Source organism: Rhineura floridana, chromosome 4 (genome assembly GCF_030035675.1).
Source record: "Rhineura floridana isolate rRhiFlo1 chromosome 4, rRhiFlo1.hap2, whole genome shotgun sequence".
Classification (NCBI taxonomy): Eukaryota; Metazoa; Chordata; class Lepidosauria; order Squamata; family Rhineuridae; genus Rhineura; species Rhineura floridana.
This window is the reverse complement of record NC_084483.1, coordinates 69,828,395-69,844,343: the sequence shown is the minus strand read 5'-3', so window position 1 is coordinate 69,844,343 and position 15,949 is coordinate 69,828,395. Positions and strand designations below refer to the sequence as shown.

The 15,949-nt window shown below is 37.8% G+C and overlaps 1 protein-coding gene across 2 annotated transcripts in view; it reads left to right on the top strand.

The window, feature by feature from the left end:
- Window positions 1–15,076, top strand: part of RNGTT (RNA guanylyltransferase and 5'-phosphatase) — a 272,562-nt gene extending 257,486 nt beyond the window's left edge. For both annotated transcript variants that reach the window (XM_061623302.1, XM_061623303.1), the window contains 2 exons: window positions 11,199–11,322; window positions 13,376–15,076. In XM_061623302.1, the coding sequence (XP_061479286.1) occupies window positions 11,199–11,322; window positions 13,376–13,533 (282 nt within the window). In that variant the 3' untranslated portion in view covers window positions 13,534–15,076. The remainder of the gene's footprint in view (window positions 1–11,198; window positions 11,323–13,375) is intronic.
- Window positions 15,077–15,949: the final 873 nt, after the last annotated feature.

Sequence of the window (15,949 nt, the reverse complement as noted above, 5' to 3'; positions counted from 1 at the left end):
GGTTTCAGACCTGGTTATGAGACGGAGATGGCTTTGGTCGCCTTGGTAGATGACCTACGCAGAGAACTGGACAGGGGGAGTGTGTCCCTGTTGGTTCTGTTGGACCTCTCAGTGGCTTTCGATACCATTGACCATGGTATCCTTCTGGGTCACCATACCGGGATGGGACTTAGGGGCACCGTTTTACAATGGCTCCGTTACTTCCTGGAGGGTGGAACCCAGAAGATGGTGCTGGGGGGATTCCTGTTTGACTCCTTGACTGTTGGCCTGTGGGGTCTGTCAGGGTTCAGTTTTGTCCCCCATGATATTTAATATCTACATGAAACCACTGGGAGAGGTTGTCCAGAGGTTTGGGGTTCGGTGCCATCAGTATGCAGATGACACCCAACTCTACTTCTCCTTTCCACCTAATTCCAAGGAAACTGTCTCAGTTCTAAACCAGTGTCTGATAGCAGTGGTGGACTGGATGAGGGTGAACAAGCTGAAGCTTAATCCAGACAAGACAGAGGTGCTCCTAGTCAGTCGAAAGGCGGATCAGGGAATAGGGGTTCAGCCTCTGCTGGATGGGGTTACACTCCCCCTGAAGACGCAGGTTTGCAGTTTGGGTGTGCTCCTGGACTCAGCCTTAAACCTGGAGGCCCAGGTTTCTGCGGTGGCCAGGAATGCTTTTGCACAGTTAAGACTAGTGCGCCAATCAGACTTCTGGGAAGGGTGACTTAGCTTGTGCCTGCTTTTTGAGACGAGCTCTCGTCTCAGAAGAAGCTTTTTCAGTTTTAAAATCAGTCAGAACGTTCTTTTTGACTGGTAAAGATTTTCTCCCGGGCAGGGAGAAACGTAGAGATTAACCACAAAAGCCTGTTTTTGTTGGGAGGACTGGATTTCATTAATTTATGAGAGAAGGTTCAGCCAGCAAATGCCGGACGGACTTCCAACAAGCTCTAACTGATTAAGCGACACGTTTATCTTTTCTTCAAAGAAAAACGGACTTTAACAGGCAAGCATCCTTCTTTCTATTTTTTTTTCACTTGGTTTAAATCGTTGCAGCAAAAAGAGATTTGTCAATGAATCAGCTATAAAGAATTTCTGGGTGAGTTATAACTCTTCTCTTTTATTCACGAAATTAAGGAGGAAAGAAATTGAAAAAGCTTATCTTTGTTTTTATTGCAAAAAGCTGGCCTGGAAGTGCATTCTAAAGATACAAACGGAAGAGGGATTTCTATTTCGAGGAGGGAAAAAAAATAAATAAATTTGATTTATGAACTTTGGAGTATTATATGTCCGGGACTATTTTCTTTTTGGTCTATTTCATTTTGACGAATCTACTTGTTCACGACGCCACTAACTGTGTTGAAGCTGGGAACTAAATTTGTTTTGTATTCCTGAATAAATAAGAGATAAGGCAGGCTGTACTGTCTACACTGTGATGTCATCAAGCCTGGAATATCAACCCAATTGTGGCTGAAATAATTTTTGTTTTCGTGGTTTTAAGAATGGCAATCAGGAAAGAGGCTGAGACCATGGAAGAAATTATGTTTCAGAAAATAATGGATGAGATTGAGATAACGAAACAAACCCTGAGACAGGGTAGACAGGAGATGAAAATTGAATTAGGCAAAATGACGCAGGAGCTTAAAGAAATAGGGGATCTTGTGAGAGAGGAGATTGATAAGATTAGAGATGAGAAAAGAAAAATTAAAGGGAAGATGCAAGCCCTGGAGATTGGAACAAATGTGGAATTGGAAAAAGATCTGGAGTTTATGGATATTAGAAACAAAGTTTACTGTTTGGAATTCAACGTTGTCTCTGAAGAAATTAATGAAGATATTAGAGATAAAGTTATCAATGTCTTGGATAATTTTCTGGACTGGAATGATGTGATGGAGCTTGACATAGAAAAAATCTATGGAATTAACTACAGATATGTGACAATGGAAGAATTCTCAAGAGATGAGCCAGTGCATTTTGTAAAAAAGAAGAACAGAGATATGACTTTACAACAATATTTCAGAAACATATCCAGAATTGATGGCAAGGAAATATTTGTGATAAAAGAAATTCCCATCAGACTCTTATTATATGACTATGGCTATGACAGCAAGATTAATATGGGATAATGGAAGAATGGATACTGAAATTACTGGACTGAACAGGACTATTGAAGATGGAAGATGGAATTAATATTGATAATGGAAGAATGGCTATTGAAATTATTGGATCTAACAGGTTTGATGAGATGGATTAATCTATATGTTTATTTGGACTATGGCTATGACAACAAGATTATTATGGGATACTGATAATGGAAGAATGGCTACTGAAATTACTGGACTTAACAGGATTATTGATAATGGAAGAATGGCTACTGAAATTACTGGACTTAACAGGATTATTGAAGATGGAAGATGGAATTAACATTGATAATGGAAGAATGGCTATTGAAATCATTGGACCTAACAGATTTGAACGAGATGGATTAATCGACATGTTTATTTGGAGAAAAATTGAAAGATATATCTCTCAAGGAATTGAAACCTCTCTTTGACTTTTTGTGGAAAGAATAAAGTAATGTTTATGAGATTTGATGATTAATTAAGATAACTACTGGAGGAAAGTGATTTTATAATATAATTTAAGAGACAGGATTGTTATATATTGTAGACCTATAACTGATCTGCGACAAATCGGAAGTCAACATTTTATTTTATTGTTTAATTATTTTTGTTTTGTTTTGTTTTTTGTCTTTGAAAATTTGAATAAAAATTAATGATGAAAAAAGACTAGTGCGCCAACTGCACCCGTTCCTGGAGTCGTCTGATCTGGCTATGGTGATACATGCCTTAGTTACATCCCGCTTAGACTACTGAAATACACTCTATGTGGGGCTGCCTTTGAAGACTGTTCGGAAACTTCAGTTGGTGCAATGAGCTGCAGCCAGAATGTTAACTGGGGCTGATTACAGGGACCATACAACTCCCCTGCTGCAACAGCTCCACTGGCTGCCAGTCTGTTTCCGGACACAATTCAAAGTGCTGGTTATGACCTATAAAGCCCTATATGGCTTAGGTCCAGGCTATTTGTTAGACCGTATCTCCCTATATGAACCTGCCCAGGCCCTGAGATCTTCAGGAGAGACCCTTCTCACGATCCCAACACCTCCACAAGTGCAACTGGTGGGGACACGAGATAGGGCCTTTTCGGTGGCTGCCCCTAGGCTCTGGAACTCCCTCCCTAGGGAGGCAAGAGTGGCCTCCTCTGTGCAGTCCTTCCGCTGACAGCTAAAGACTTTTTTCTTCCGGCAGGCCTTTGGAACTGAAGGTTTTAAGGGTAGTGACTGAAGAGGATGCTGTATGTTATTGTTTTACTTGTATGCTCCTAAACTGGGTTGCAGTATTTTAAGTGTATATCTAATTGCTTTTAACATCTTAATAGTTTAATCCTGTTTTAATGCTGATTTTATATGTTTATTTGTTTTATATTTTTATAGGTTCTTAATGATATGTACTTATTTTTATCTGGAAGCCGCCTTGAGTTCCAGTTTGGAAAAAGGGCGGGGTATAAATAAAGATAATTATAATAATTATTATTATTATAAGCTGGCATATGAACATTGTTCCTCCTTTCATGCATGCCATTCAACAAAATAGGAAATCTTTAGTTATAGTTTCCCATTTCATCAAAATGGGGAAGTTATGATTTATGGCTTTGAAACAAGCCAGAATGTTAAGCCAGTTTACACTGGGGAGTGGCCATGGGGGTTGTTGCAACTGTTTTGGTTCTCCTAGACATCTTAGTAGTTTTCAGTACCATCAACCATGGTATCAATCTGGTATCAATCTTTCCTGTGGTGGGTTCAGTACCATCAACCATGGTATCAATCTGTCTGGGTTTGGCTTAGGGGGCATGGTGTTAATGGTGCTCTCTATCCTTCCTAGAGGAGCAATCTCAGAAGATGGTGCTGTTGACCTGTGGGGTGACACAAGTTTCTGTTTCCCCCCCCATGCTTTTTAACATCTATGTGAAAGCAATGGAGGTAGCCTGGGGTTGGGGCTGACGTTCTGTCAGTATGCAGATGATACTTTGTTTTTTTCCCCATTTGCTAATCCTAGGGAAGGTGTAAAGCTCTTGAATGAGGCAGTTTTGGAGTGGATGAGTGAAACTCCCTCAGTTTAAAAGAAGTTTGCTATGTGCCATGGAGGTTACTGTGCCCAAGGGAGCTTACTATAACTAGTGATGTAGTGCTTTGAATATGCTATTTCAGATTGTCCTGGCAAATTTACATGAAAATATATTTGGATTATTTCTTTAACGTAGCAGCATAAACGATCTGCTTCAAATGGGAAGTTATATATAGATTATAAAATCTTACTGTTGACCAGAAAATATCTTTTGAAACCTTTTCACATTCTAGTTTGAAGAACATCCTAAGTGAGAGCTCTGCCAGAATGATGAAAAAAATGTCTCGGCTTCATAAACAAGCCAAAGGCAAAAATGGCAAAGCATTTTAAAATATAAGAGTGAAATGATAATTTAACTTGTAAAAATATAATTTGGATCTTGGCGGAATGAAAGAGATGCCTTCAGATGGTACCATTTTAAAACAACAACCCTGCAGCCTTTTTTTAACTGTCTCCTAGTGACATTTATATGACTAGGTATTTAATAAAGTACATATTTCTTAGTTGCCAGCATTGGGTATTGGAAATATACAATAATTAACCTCTTGAGATTGCATTTGTTCTTTCAGTGTGCTGCAACCCAGATGAGAGAATATAAAGCAAACTGAAAATATGTGATTAAAATCTCTCTTTTTATTGAAGAATGTTCCTAGAAGGGAATATTATGCCATGGGGAAAGCAGAGTTGCTATCACACCAATCTGTGGCTTTGTTAGGCATAGGAATCGACCCATGCATACTATTACATATAATTATCATAAAATTATGGGCTAGAAATTGAAGAGTCATGCTGTTGCATTTTAGACAGCATATTTGTAATAAGCTGTAATAAAGTAAACATTTTGAATGGATATAAGAATAGGCCTTTCTTGCAATCGCAAATATGTGCTCAATTGAAATACTTTTGAAGCTCAATTTAACAAAGCAAACACATTTTCTGGCAGGATTAGCATAATTGTTCCCAGTGTTAAAATCTCATTTAAATTTTTAAAAACTTGAATAAAGCTAGCTGTTTGGAAGCTAGGCAGAATGGAAAAATACTATTTCAAATACCTAGCATTTCATTGTTGTATGGTGTGTTAGTAAGAATAAGTGCCAAAATAGACATGTTAATTATTCCCTTCCTCAGCCTGTGACATATCATTTGCTCTTGTATGATGACTGACTTTTTAAAGATATATAGTAATTAAGCAAACTTTACAAAGGGGATTACACAGCAAGCCTTGCATATAACATCAAGGATACTCATGGAGAAACAGAAACCTGTCCTTCCTCCCTGACAAGTGCACCATATAGTATACACATTTGACATGCCCATTGATTGTGTGTTTATGTGTATCCTTAAAATATAATTAATGTAGTAGTCCTTTGTTTAATTGCTGGGCAAATAAAAAAGTATACAAAATGGGATGTCTGTGAGCAGAAGTGGCAATTTGGCTGACTAAAAAGTTTTAGTAGATGGCAAAGGGGAGATGTTTTGTGGGTGAAGGGACTCTTTAGTGATTATCCTTTTAGATTGCACAGGACTCATCCTGTAGTAGTTTACCTGTTCTTGTGTTAGTTGGGGGAGATTTGAAGAAAAGGGTGGACATGTATAGGATTGCACTGTAAGGCTGCAGTCTTAAGGCTACAAACTTGATTTCTTTCATTTTTAGAGTATTAATTTTTGTTCCATCTTGAATAGGCTAGTTTAGATCAGTGTTTGTACAAAAGATATCTATAATGCAGAACTGCTATAGGAAAGTGTGGGTGATTCACTTGGTGAAATTATCTGCATATGAATGAAACTGATTAACTTTGGCTGGATAATGGCCAATCTAACAATAACCAGTAATTATTAATTAATTAATTACTACATTTACACCCCACATTTCCTCCAAGCAGCTCAAGGTGACATACACCCTTCTCCCCCTCCCCATTTTATCCTCACAACAGCCTTGTGAGGTAGGTTAAGCTGAGAGCCACTGACTGGCCCAAGGTTATCAGTGTGCTTCATAACTGAGTGGGGGGTATGAACCCTGGTCTCACAAGTCCTAGTCCAGCACTTTAACCATTACACCACACAGGCTCTGATTCTTCATAGGAGCTGGGATAATTTTTACCAAAATGGATGATAGTTTTGTTTGCTTATCTTTTGCTTCTGAAAATCAGTTTTCCTCATCCTGATTTCTGTAGCTATGTAGTAATGGTATATTATTAACCACATGTAATTTTTAGGCTGGGGGCTTGTAGCCTAATTTATTATCATTATCATTATCATATGTCTTGTATGAAACTATTAGGGATGTAAAGAAGGGTATGCCTATTTAGTTACTCCTGAATGCAGTATATGTGTTTCATTAGTTAAGGTGAGCACTGAAATTATTGAGATTATTCTTCTGTGAATTTAGTTTTCCTCAATATTGTGGTGAGGCACTTTCCACTGTAAGAGAGCATTCAAATGGAGTCCTACTAACACAACTGATTTGCAAGAAGGATCCTCCAAACCTTGGCATGCTAATGCTATCCCAGAAGTGCAGACTTGCTAGCCTCGCTAGTTCTGGCTCCATTAGATAGGTATCACCACAGCAAGAGCAGTAGGAGCTCCTACAGTTATAATGTTGTTGTTGTTAAATAAATAACTCTCACAGGATGAAATAAATAGAAGTACAATTCTTTGATAAGAAATTAATAGAATTGCTCAGATGTCCTCTGCAATATGTGGGTATAGTAGCAAAGTTGTTGGAATCCTCAATCCAACAGAATGGAAGATGCAATGTTCTTAATAATTATAGGGGGGAAATTACAGCAGTGTAACAGCACACAATTAGAGCCAGCGTGTCCTTTTTTCAGGTAGTTTTTCACCACTGAAACTTGCCTCAGACATAGTTGGAATGGTTTAATTTTCCTCTTTGTGTCAAGGGGCAGGCTGAAGTGGTTCTGAACATGTACAAAATGACCATACATCACGTTGTCTCCCCATAAAGTTTAGTGTTGGCTGCAGTTCAGTAGCTGCTTATGGGGGAATAATTTCCATTGAATTCAGTGAGGCCTACTTCTGAGTGAGCATGTATAGAATTGTACTGTTAACCTTGCATGATTTTATAAGGTTATAGTCTAAGGTAGGTGATTATGGTAGATAGCAGTCACTTGATGTAATAAGCCTGGTATTTTTTTTATTTCTTATTTATTTATTTTATTTAAGAAATTTTTATAGTGCTTAATCATTAGCATTTCTTTCCACCACCACCCCCAGCCCTCCTATTGCATTCAAAGTAATTATGGTAACTTTTTATTGTTTAAACTGATCAGCAGTTTCTGTTGAGGAAAATGCATTTAGACCATTGGCAGATGTTAGCATTTTCTGGAAAGATTTGCCTTCCAGATTGCTAATGAATGGCCAAGCAAGTAAGTACATAAGATAGTTAATACTGCTTAATTGTCACTGTCAAATAGAGCAACCACATAATTTTCTGCTATTCTCATCCTGTGAACATTACAAGAATGATCAATGACAAAGCCTTACAGAGATTGCTGGTTTGTACAGTAGAATCTCTCCGTTCATCCCCTTCTTTCTCCCTCAAGCAGGTGGTTCACTAACCACTTTTTCCTGCTCTGACAGGAAAAATGTACATAAATACATAAATACAGTTTTCCTTGTCAGCTAATGCCAGTTAATATTCATTTCCAAGTCATTACACACTCTAAAATTTCTTCCTGTGTTTAAGCATATTCAGTGTGGATTAGAAAAGGATGTTGTATTTTCCTGAATGTGACTTTTATGCTTGCTGAGTCCATGGCTGTGAAACATCTGTTTGAGAAATGCTTTTCTCACACATAGAGATATGTATAATGTGCTGTACAAAAGAGGGTTACTGAAAAAGGGAAGATAGACCCACCAGGGAGTTAAGTAAGCAAACAAGATAGGAGTGATACTGCAAAACTGGCCTTGTAGTAACTTCATGGTTGTGTAAAAACCAAACATTTCTCATGATGTCACCTCTCCTAGAAAGATAAAGTTCCACAGTCCTGTTCTTTAGAAATCAATGTAGCAGTCATAATAAATACTGAGTCAATTACTGTTTTGGTTCTTGGGGGAACAGGGACTTGGCCAGTGGATCTAAGAGAGGAAAATCTGTTTTTAAATCAGAGTGGTAATTGCTTAAAATGTACAATTTTGTTGGAAATGGATTTGATATAAAGCTATACTTCACAAAAATGCTCTGGAAGTTTGTAGCACTCCTTCAGAACAAAACAATATCCCACATCTTCAGCAATAAAATCCTCGGTTTATTTGTGTGTTGATAGATAATATGGGTCAAAACTAGTGCTAGTGAAATTGAAATACTCAGTTTTGATTGTTGATGAGGAAAAATAGTTGTCAGATACAATGTTGGGACTACACTTCCTTTCTCAGACTGTAGCATAGCAAATATTTTTTCAAGTCATGATGGACTCAATCATAGCAAGGTTTTTGTTAAGAAAAATGAAATGTTCTTAGCAACTAGAGTTACCATAGTTACACAGAAATTGAGCAGCAGCTAATATCATGCACAGGATATGGTATCCAAAACAAAAAGGAAGTTAAAGTTAACTTAAGCAGTTTTCTGAATCACTCAGTGATAAAATAGAATTTTGGAATATATCTACCCCTGTTTGGCAAGTAACAAAATGATTTTTTAAAAAGCCTGGAGAATACTCCAAACATTTGATATTTTAAGACACTAGGTGAACTTCCACAGTAGAAAGAAAATAGGAAACACACATTGGTAGAATGATATAAGGTGACAAATATAATGGTTTCAGTCTTTGAAACTCTGGGGTGTGCTGACACTTCTAAGGAACTCAGTGCCAGGATGATCCACTTACCATGTTGCCAGTCTGCAGCATTTACGTATTAGAATATTTTTAGTTGTATCCAGTGCTGAAGTTCTGTTCACACAATGGAACTCCCCCTTCCTCTCCTGCTGCCTGCAGCTCCTCCCCTCCATACCCTCAAAATTTGTTCCAGAGGGTTTGGGGACCCTCCAGAGGAGTGTGGGGGAAGAAGTTCTGTTGTGTTGAGTGGAAATCCACGTGCACAGCATTGGATTATAGCCCTTTGGAATTATTGCTGGCCCAGTTCATGATGCATCTAACTACAGCTTACCACGGTACAAAAATATGTTTTTTGTTAGCATTTTACTACTAATATTTGTTAGGGCTTTTTTGTGTTTTACTACTAATATTCACCTGAGCAGGTAGTACACTCTACGCTACTTCCTGTAATCTGTTTTGTAGTGTACTACTTAGTATATTTATGTTGCATGTACATGCACTAAAGCTTACATATTCTTTGAAGAATAAACCTTCTTGCAATTTGTCTAGCCAGAAATCCTTTGCCATTATCCTGCCTTCCTTCTAATCTATTTCCCTGCCTAATTCCTTCATTATTTGAGATTTTTCTTTGTTTGTTAGAATGTGGCTATCTATCTGGTGACAATGAAGACTCTGAGTCAGAGGCTACAGAGTCTTCTGCTAAGGAACCGGACCAGGTTTGGGGCTGTGAGCCTGCTGCTGGAGATCAGCAGACCACTGAGCCTGAGCCTGAGCCTGATGGCTATGAGCACCCAGATGAATCTCTTGTACCTTTAGGGCCAGAGCCCAGACCCTCACTGGTGCTTTCCCCTGAGCCTGAGGAATCAAATAGGATCTCACCGGTTCAGTGCCACAGAGAGCACACCAGGTGTGAGACTACAGAATGGAGGAGGACTGTCTTCAGGCCAGAGGATTGGCCCTTTAAAAATCCAGTGTGGGGTCAGAGGCTTAAAAAAGTCTTAGCTTGCTCTCAGCCTTTATGAACAAGTTGCTCACTCAGAACTATCTGTGGTCCTGCAACTTCTGACTGGCCTTGCCCCGTGGGGGTTCTTACATCAGCCCTGAACACAACAGTGTAGTATTACTACACTACTACAGTTTGTATTAGAGAGCCAGTGTGGTGTAGTGGTTAAGGTGTTGGACTACGACCTGGGAGATCAGAGTTCGAATCCCCACATAGCCATAAAGCTCACTGGGTGACCTTGGGCCAGTCATTGCCTCTCAGCCTCATGAAAACCCTATTCATAGGGTCGCCATAAGTCGGAATCGACTTGAAGGCAGTACATTTACATTTTTATAGTTTGTATGCTGCTTCCCAACATAAATGTGCCCAAAGTGGCTTACAATACAACAGCAAGGATACATATCACTATATCATTACAATGGTCTAATACCAATTCATTTCAAATCATACAACAGTCTAAATAGTTTGTTTTGATAATATGAACATTATAACATTTTAAATTAATATAAAATAGACAATATCAGTAATTAAAATACATTGATTGACATTATTTATGTTAAAATATAAACCAGAGTCAGATATAATAAAACGTTTCCAGTGCAGTCAGGTATTAAGAAATAATGTATCCAGCAGCCAGTTCCTCAAAAGTGCCAAGTGCAGACAATGGCAATCGGGTTTCATAGAGCCTGCAGCAGATGATCTCTCATACGCCCCACTCTTGTATTCTGATGCAGCAACAGAGATTTGGGGGTGGGGGTGATATTCGGTCTCTTTCCTGTGATTTGGATGTTCTGTGGCTTCTGAAGGGCCTGTGGTGGCTGCAGATACATATGTGCCCACTCTGGAAACCAAATGTTTTCCCGTTCCTCAGGGCAGAATTCACTCTGCCACAGATGATTTCTCATATGCTTGCAAGCTGTGGTGCAGTTCTTAAAAGTTTCAACAGAGATGGGGATGGGGATTTATGTTCAGTTTCATACTTGTGATCTGGATGATCCTACAGGTTTATTTTACCTACAGATCTATTCAGTAACAAAAGCCAAACATGTTCCTGCATCTTTTACTGGGGGATGGACCAACATCCATAATATGTTGTGCATATTTGAATTTTTTTTATAATTATGTAAAATTTATATTACTAGCTTGAGGATCCTGACAAGACATAAATGTTTGACTTTCTACCATCTTTCAGAAACAAAAAATCTTTTTTTTTTAAAAAAACAGTTAACAAAAGATTTGAAACAGTATGACAATAAGATTATAGAATGCAAATTTGAGAACAACAGCTGGGTCTTCATGAGACAAAGGATAGACAAAAGCTTTCCAAATGCTTACAACACTGCCATGGGTGAGTACAATAAATTGGTCAAATATGACATTTCATAGTTGGTTAACTTCAGTAAATACATCCTTTCAAGGACTTTAGACTAAACTAAATTGCTGTAACATTCTAACATTCTAATGGCATCAGTTAAATCATTTGACTTCAGAGCTTAAATTGTGAATGTTTTCAAATAAAATATTCCCCCCCCTACATTGGACTGACAAAGAGTATCGCAGTGTTAGGTTGCCTTCTACTGAAAAGGTAGCTTGGCACATGAATGTGCTATATAAGATGAACTTGTGGAACAAAAATCCCTGATAATTTCTGTTTTGTTCAAAATAGTGCAATCATTCTTTGCCAGATGGAAAAAGAAAAATTGGGAGAAATTTTAATTTCCAGATCTCAAAATAGTATGCAAACAGTGGGGAATAAAACAAATGGAGGATACTGTGATGGGAGGGGAGTATGTCCTTTGAGATTGTGACATATTGTAATTCTCCTTGAAATGATAAAAAGGACATTATGAAAAGTGCAAGGCAGCAGCTTTCATGCACAAGGCAAATATAATTTTTAAATGAATGCAAGTTTATGTGGTACAACAATTTTTAGCTATCGCTGGCTATGTTAAATAGACTACTAGGCACATAAGATGTCAACTGTTTTAGTTCCTTCATTAATAGATGTCAGATCTGCATGTTTCAGATACTGTTGGAAGTACTGAAAAATTCCTGAGGGCTAGCCATGCTAATCTGTTGTAGCAAAAACAAGAGTCTTCTGGTACCAAAAAAAGCTAACAAATTCATTGTGACAAAAGCCTTCATGAACTAGAGCTCACTGATACTTACTCATCTATGCATGCATGCATACGCACACAGAGCAGAGTGAGAGAGTTTGTAATCACTGGGGGCAAAACCTATGAAGGGGCAGAGCCCAAATGTATACAAGGATTTCAGCTTGTGCAGTGGAACATTACTCTCCTCGCATACCCCCACATTTGTTCTGTGGGGTCTCCCAACCCTCCAGAGCAGATTTGGTAGAGTATATGGGGAGAGGAGGTGGAGTTTCATTGTGCAAGTGCAAGTCTTTGTGTGAATGGAACTTTGTAATTAAGGAAGTGTGGTTTATTCCATAATGTGATACTGTTGTGATATTTGTATTCATTATGAAATACCAGGAGCAAGACTGTTTTTAGGATACTTCCATACTACACATATAATGTGAGAACATACTACAGAGCTCTGACTTCATAACAGAAATATAATTTTTCTTTTGCAGAATTCATTTGGGAAACCATAACAATTACACGGGGAGAATTTACATATAATACCAAACCCATGAACATAAGAAGAGCCCTGCTGGATCAGGCAAAAGTCCCATTTAGCCTAACATTCTGTTCTCAGTTGCTGGAAACTGCAGGAGATGAGAGTGCTCTTGCACTCAGGTTGTGCTTGCAGGCTTCCCATGGGCATCTGGTTGACCACTGTAAGAACATAATGGTAGACGCAATGGGCCATTTGCCTGATCCAGTAGGATCTTCTCATGTTCTCACAGCGGCCAACCAGATGCCCATGGGTAATCTGGTTTAGCTTTAATTGCATGCACCTTGGACTTGAGTGCTCCCCAGTCTTCCTCTCAAGTGACCAGGAAGATGGATCGACCATCTTTCAATTCCTGGCTTGCAATTACACGTGAGCCACAAATCATGGTATTAAAGACACTGTAGTCATTTGCAAAATAAGCCAACTTCAAACCATGAAGCTTGCCTTGTTTAACAAACTAGAGTTTCTTTTAAACAACAATTCCTGATTTGTGCATAATGACAGTAATCATGAAACCGAATTCTCATTTATTTGTTCTCTTGGCCAGAGCAGAGGAGAGGGGGGAGTGCTTAAGCCCGAGGCTGCTCAGGGACGCTCAGAGGTTCATACGCATAACACTAAATCCTGGCTTAGCAGGAGGTGTTAACCACGCCAATGATTTATTTCTTAGAGGAGGTATGACCTAAATTGACTAGCAATAGGTAAGAAACGGTGACTTTATCAGATGATAATTAAAATGTGTTATTCCCCCACCTCAGCTGTGTGTAATAGCATACGGCATCCAGTGACAAAGGAAATCCTCTTTGACTTCATTGAAAAGTGTACAGCAGCAGCTCCAGGACAGAAGCGTCAACATCACCTGGATCCTGACACTGAACTCATGCCGCCGCCACCTCCTAAAAGACCACGGCCCTAACTTAGAGACCAAGAGAATACCATGTTGTTTACACTTCTTCAGAATGGTGTGTGTGGGATTAAAACTTTTGCAAAAAAAGTTATTGTAAACATCCTGTAAATATTTATGTGCATTTTTTTTGGAATGCCACATCATGGACTCAGATTTGTTTTGTACTTGATAAGTTGAATATTGCTTGGTGGAAATTGAGAACAGATTTAACCCAAAGGGTTAGATTTAAAAATTGTAGAATCAATGGAAAGCCACCTTGTTTGATAGGTACCTTTCAAATCTAATGTTTTCTACTAGTAATCTAGAACTGTGAAGCCATGACAAAGCTGCCCTTTTTTTGCAAGTGGTGTTGCAAAGAGTGCGATGTTCCCTTTAACCAATTAAGATGTGTTGCTTTGTTTAATTTAGCATAGTTATATTATGTTTCTTAGGCTCATGTTTAAAGACAAATAGAAGCAAATGTTCATGAAGCGTACTCGCTAAAATAAAAGTTTATCAGGTTTCACAATTTAAAAAAATATATATTAAAGAAGTTATACAAGTTATGTGTAAATGTCCTTTTGGATGGGCATTGGTTTTGGGGTTTTTGTTTTGTTTTTTAGTTTGAACAAATTCATCTGTTAAAGCTGTTTTTAATCTCACATTTTAGGTTTGTTTGCACTGGTAGACACAATCAATCCTTGTTATGAAAAGCAAAGCATAGTTTTTGTATAAAGAGCTGATTATGTAAAAAATATGTACATCGTGTTGATGTACAAGAACACTACCCATGTTAATGACACTGCAATAATTCCATGGAAATGATGGGGAGAAATTCCAGGAGATATTTTGGATGATAAATAAAAGTAAATGTAGTTTCCCTTCTAGGGAGATTGCCTGTTATAAACATTAATAGAAAAGATATACTTCTGTGGGTGAAAGTAACATTGTGAAGCCCCATACATTATATTTTTAAAGCAAGAGCCATGTTAGATAACTGTCAAGAGCAGCCTTCACCCAACCTGGTGCCTTCCAGATGTTTTGAACTACAACTTCCATCACCTCCAGTTAGCACAATTACTAAGGCTGATGGGAGTTATAGTTCAATATAACTAGAGGGTACCAGGCTGGGTGAAGGCTGGACAAGAGTATTCTCAACTAGTGATTGTAGTTTTGTTTCATTCATATATTTATTTTAAACAACAACTCTCCTGACTTTTGCTGGGATACAGCAAATTATTAGTTATTCATTCCCTGCTGAGAAGCTGCATTATGCAAACACTGAGCAATTAGTAGACGTTTAAAATGTAGAAACTGATGTAATCATAAATTTTCACAAGTTGACTATAAGTCAGCTAGTATTTTGATTGTTTTATATGCATTGATAAGTATAAGTCCCTTAACAATTTAGCTAGGCACTGATCTGAGGAAACTATTTGCTATATGATGATAACCAAATGGTGTTTATATTAGGAAATATTTAATATTCATATTTTAAATGTTTTAATATTTTTCCTAGTTTTTATACATGCTTTTTATGCTTTGTTCAGTAGCCATTTTAAAGTCTGTCTATTAAAATGTTATCTTTAATCTTTCTGGGCACTGAACTGATAAAATAAGTTGATTCTTCTTATGTTGTTAAAACTTGACCAAAAAGTTTTATTTTAATGTTTCGTATTTTCTTGTTCACATATAAAAAAGAGATGCCACTTAAGCAAGGTTGCACAGTATTTTCCCAGCAGCCTTTTAAATAGATGTGAAAAGCTATGCAATCACACTGCACTCATGGATAAGATGTGGGTTTCTAAATGGATAAAATTGTTTTGCCCCAGATTTAAAGCTACGTCATAACATTATTTGTATGATTTCTAGTGACATTTGGATACTTATGGTAATAGCAACATTTCAGTTGCGTTGCAAATGCTACTTGTAAATTTTAAATATCTATGGACAATATTTCTTGTCCTTCAGTATTTTAGCATGATGTAACAGCTAGTTATTACTTGAATGCTGACAGCATCATACCTTCTTGCCAGTATTTTTTCTTTTCATAAATTTTGCCCATTGCTTTTGCCTTGTTCAAATGATTAATGGCAATATTGCATTAATGAGATCTCTATCTCACGTGCACAGATAGAGTTTGCCTTTTAAATTTTCCTTCACCCTTGTGTAGAATTGGAGGGAGGTGGTGAGGAACTGAGTAGATGGTTCAGATTTTCTTTATAAATGGTAAAACTCTGGACTTAGGCAAAGCTATAAAAGAACCGAAAGCTACTATGAAGAACAGAAGAAGAATCCTAAGCACAATTTCAGTTGGACTAAAACATAGCTTAATAAGTGCAAGGCCTCCATTTGTTTGAGACTGAAGTCATTGTCAGCAGAAAAGTTGCCTATACCATAAAAAATTATGCTTCAGTGGGTTGGTTTTTTTTTTTTTTAAAGCATA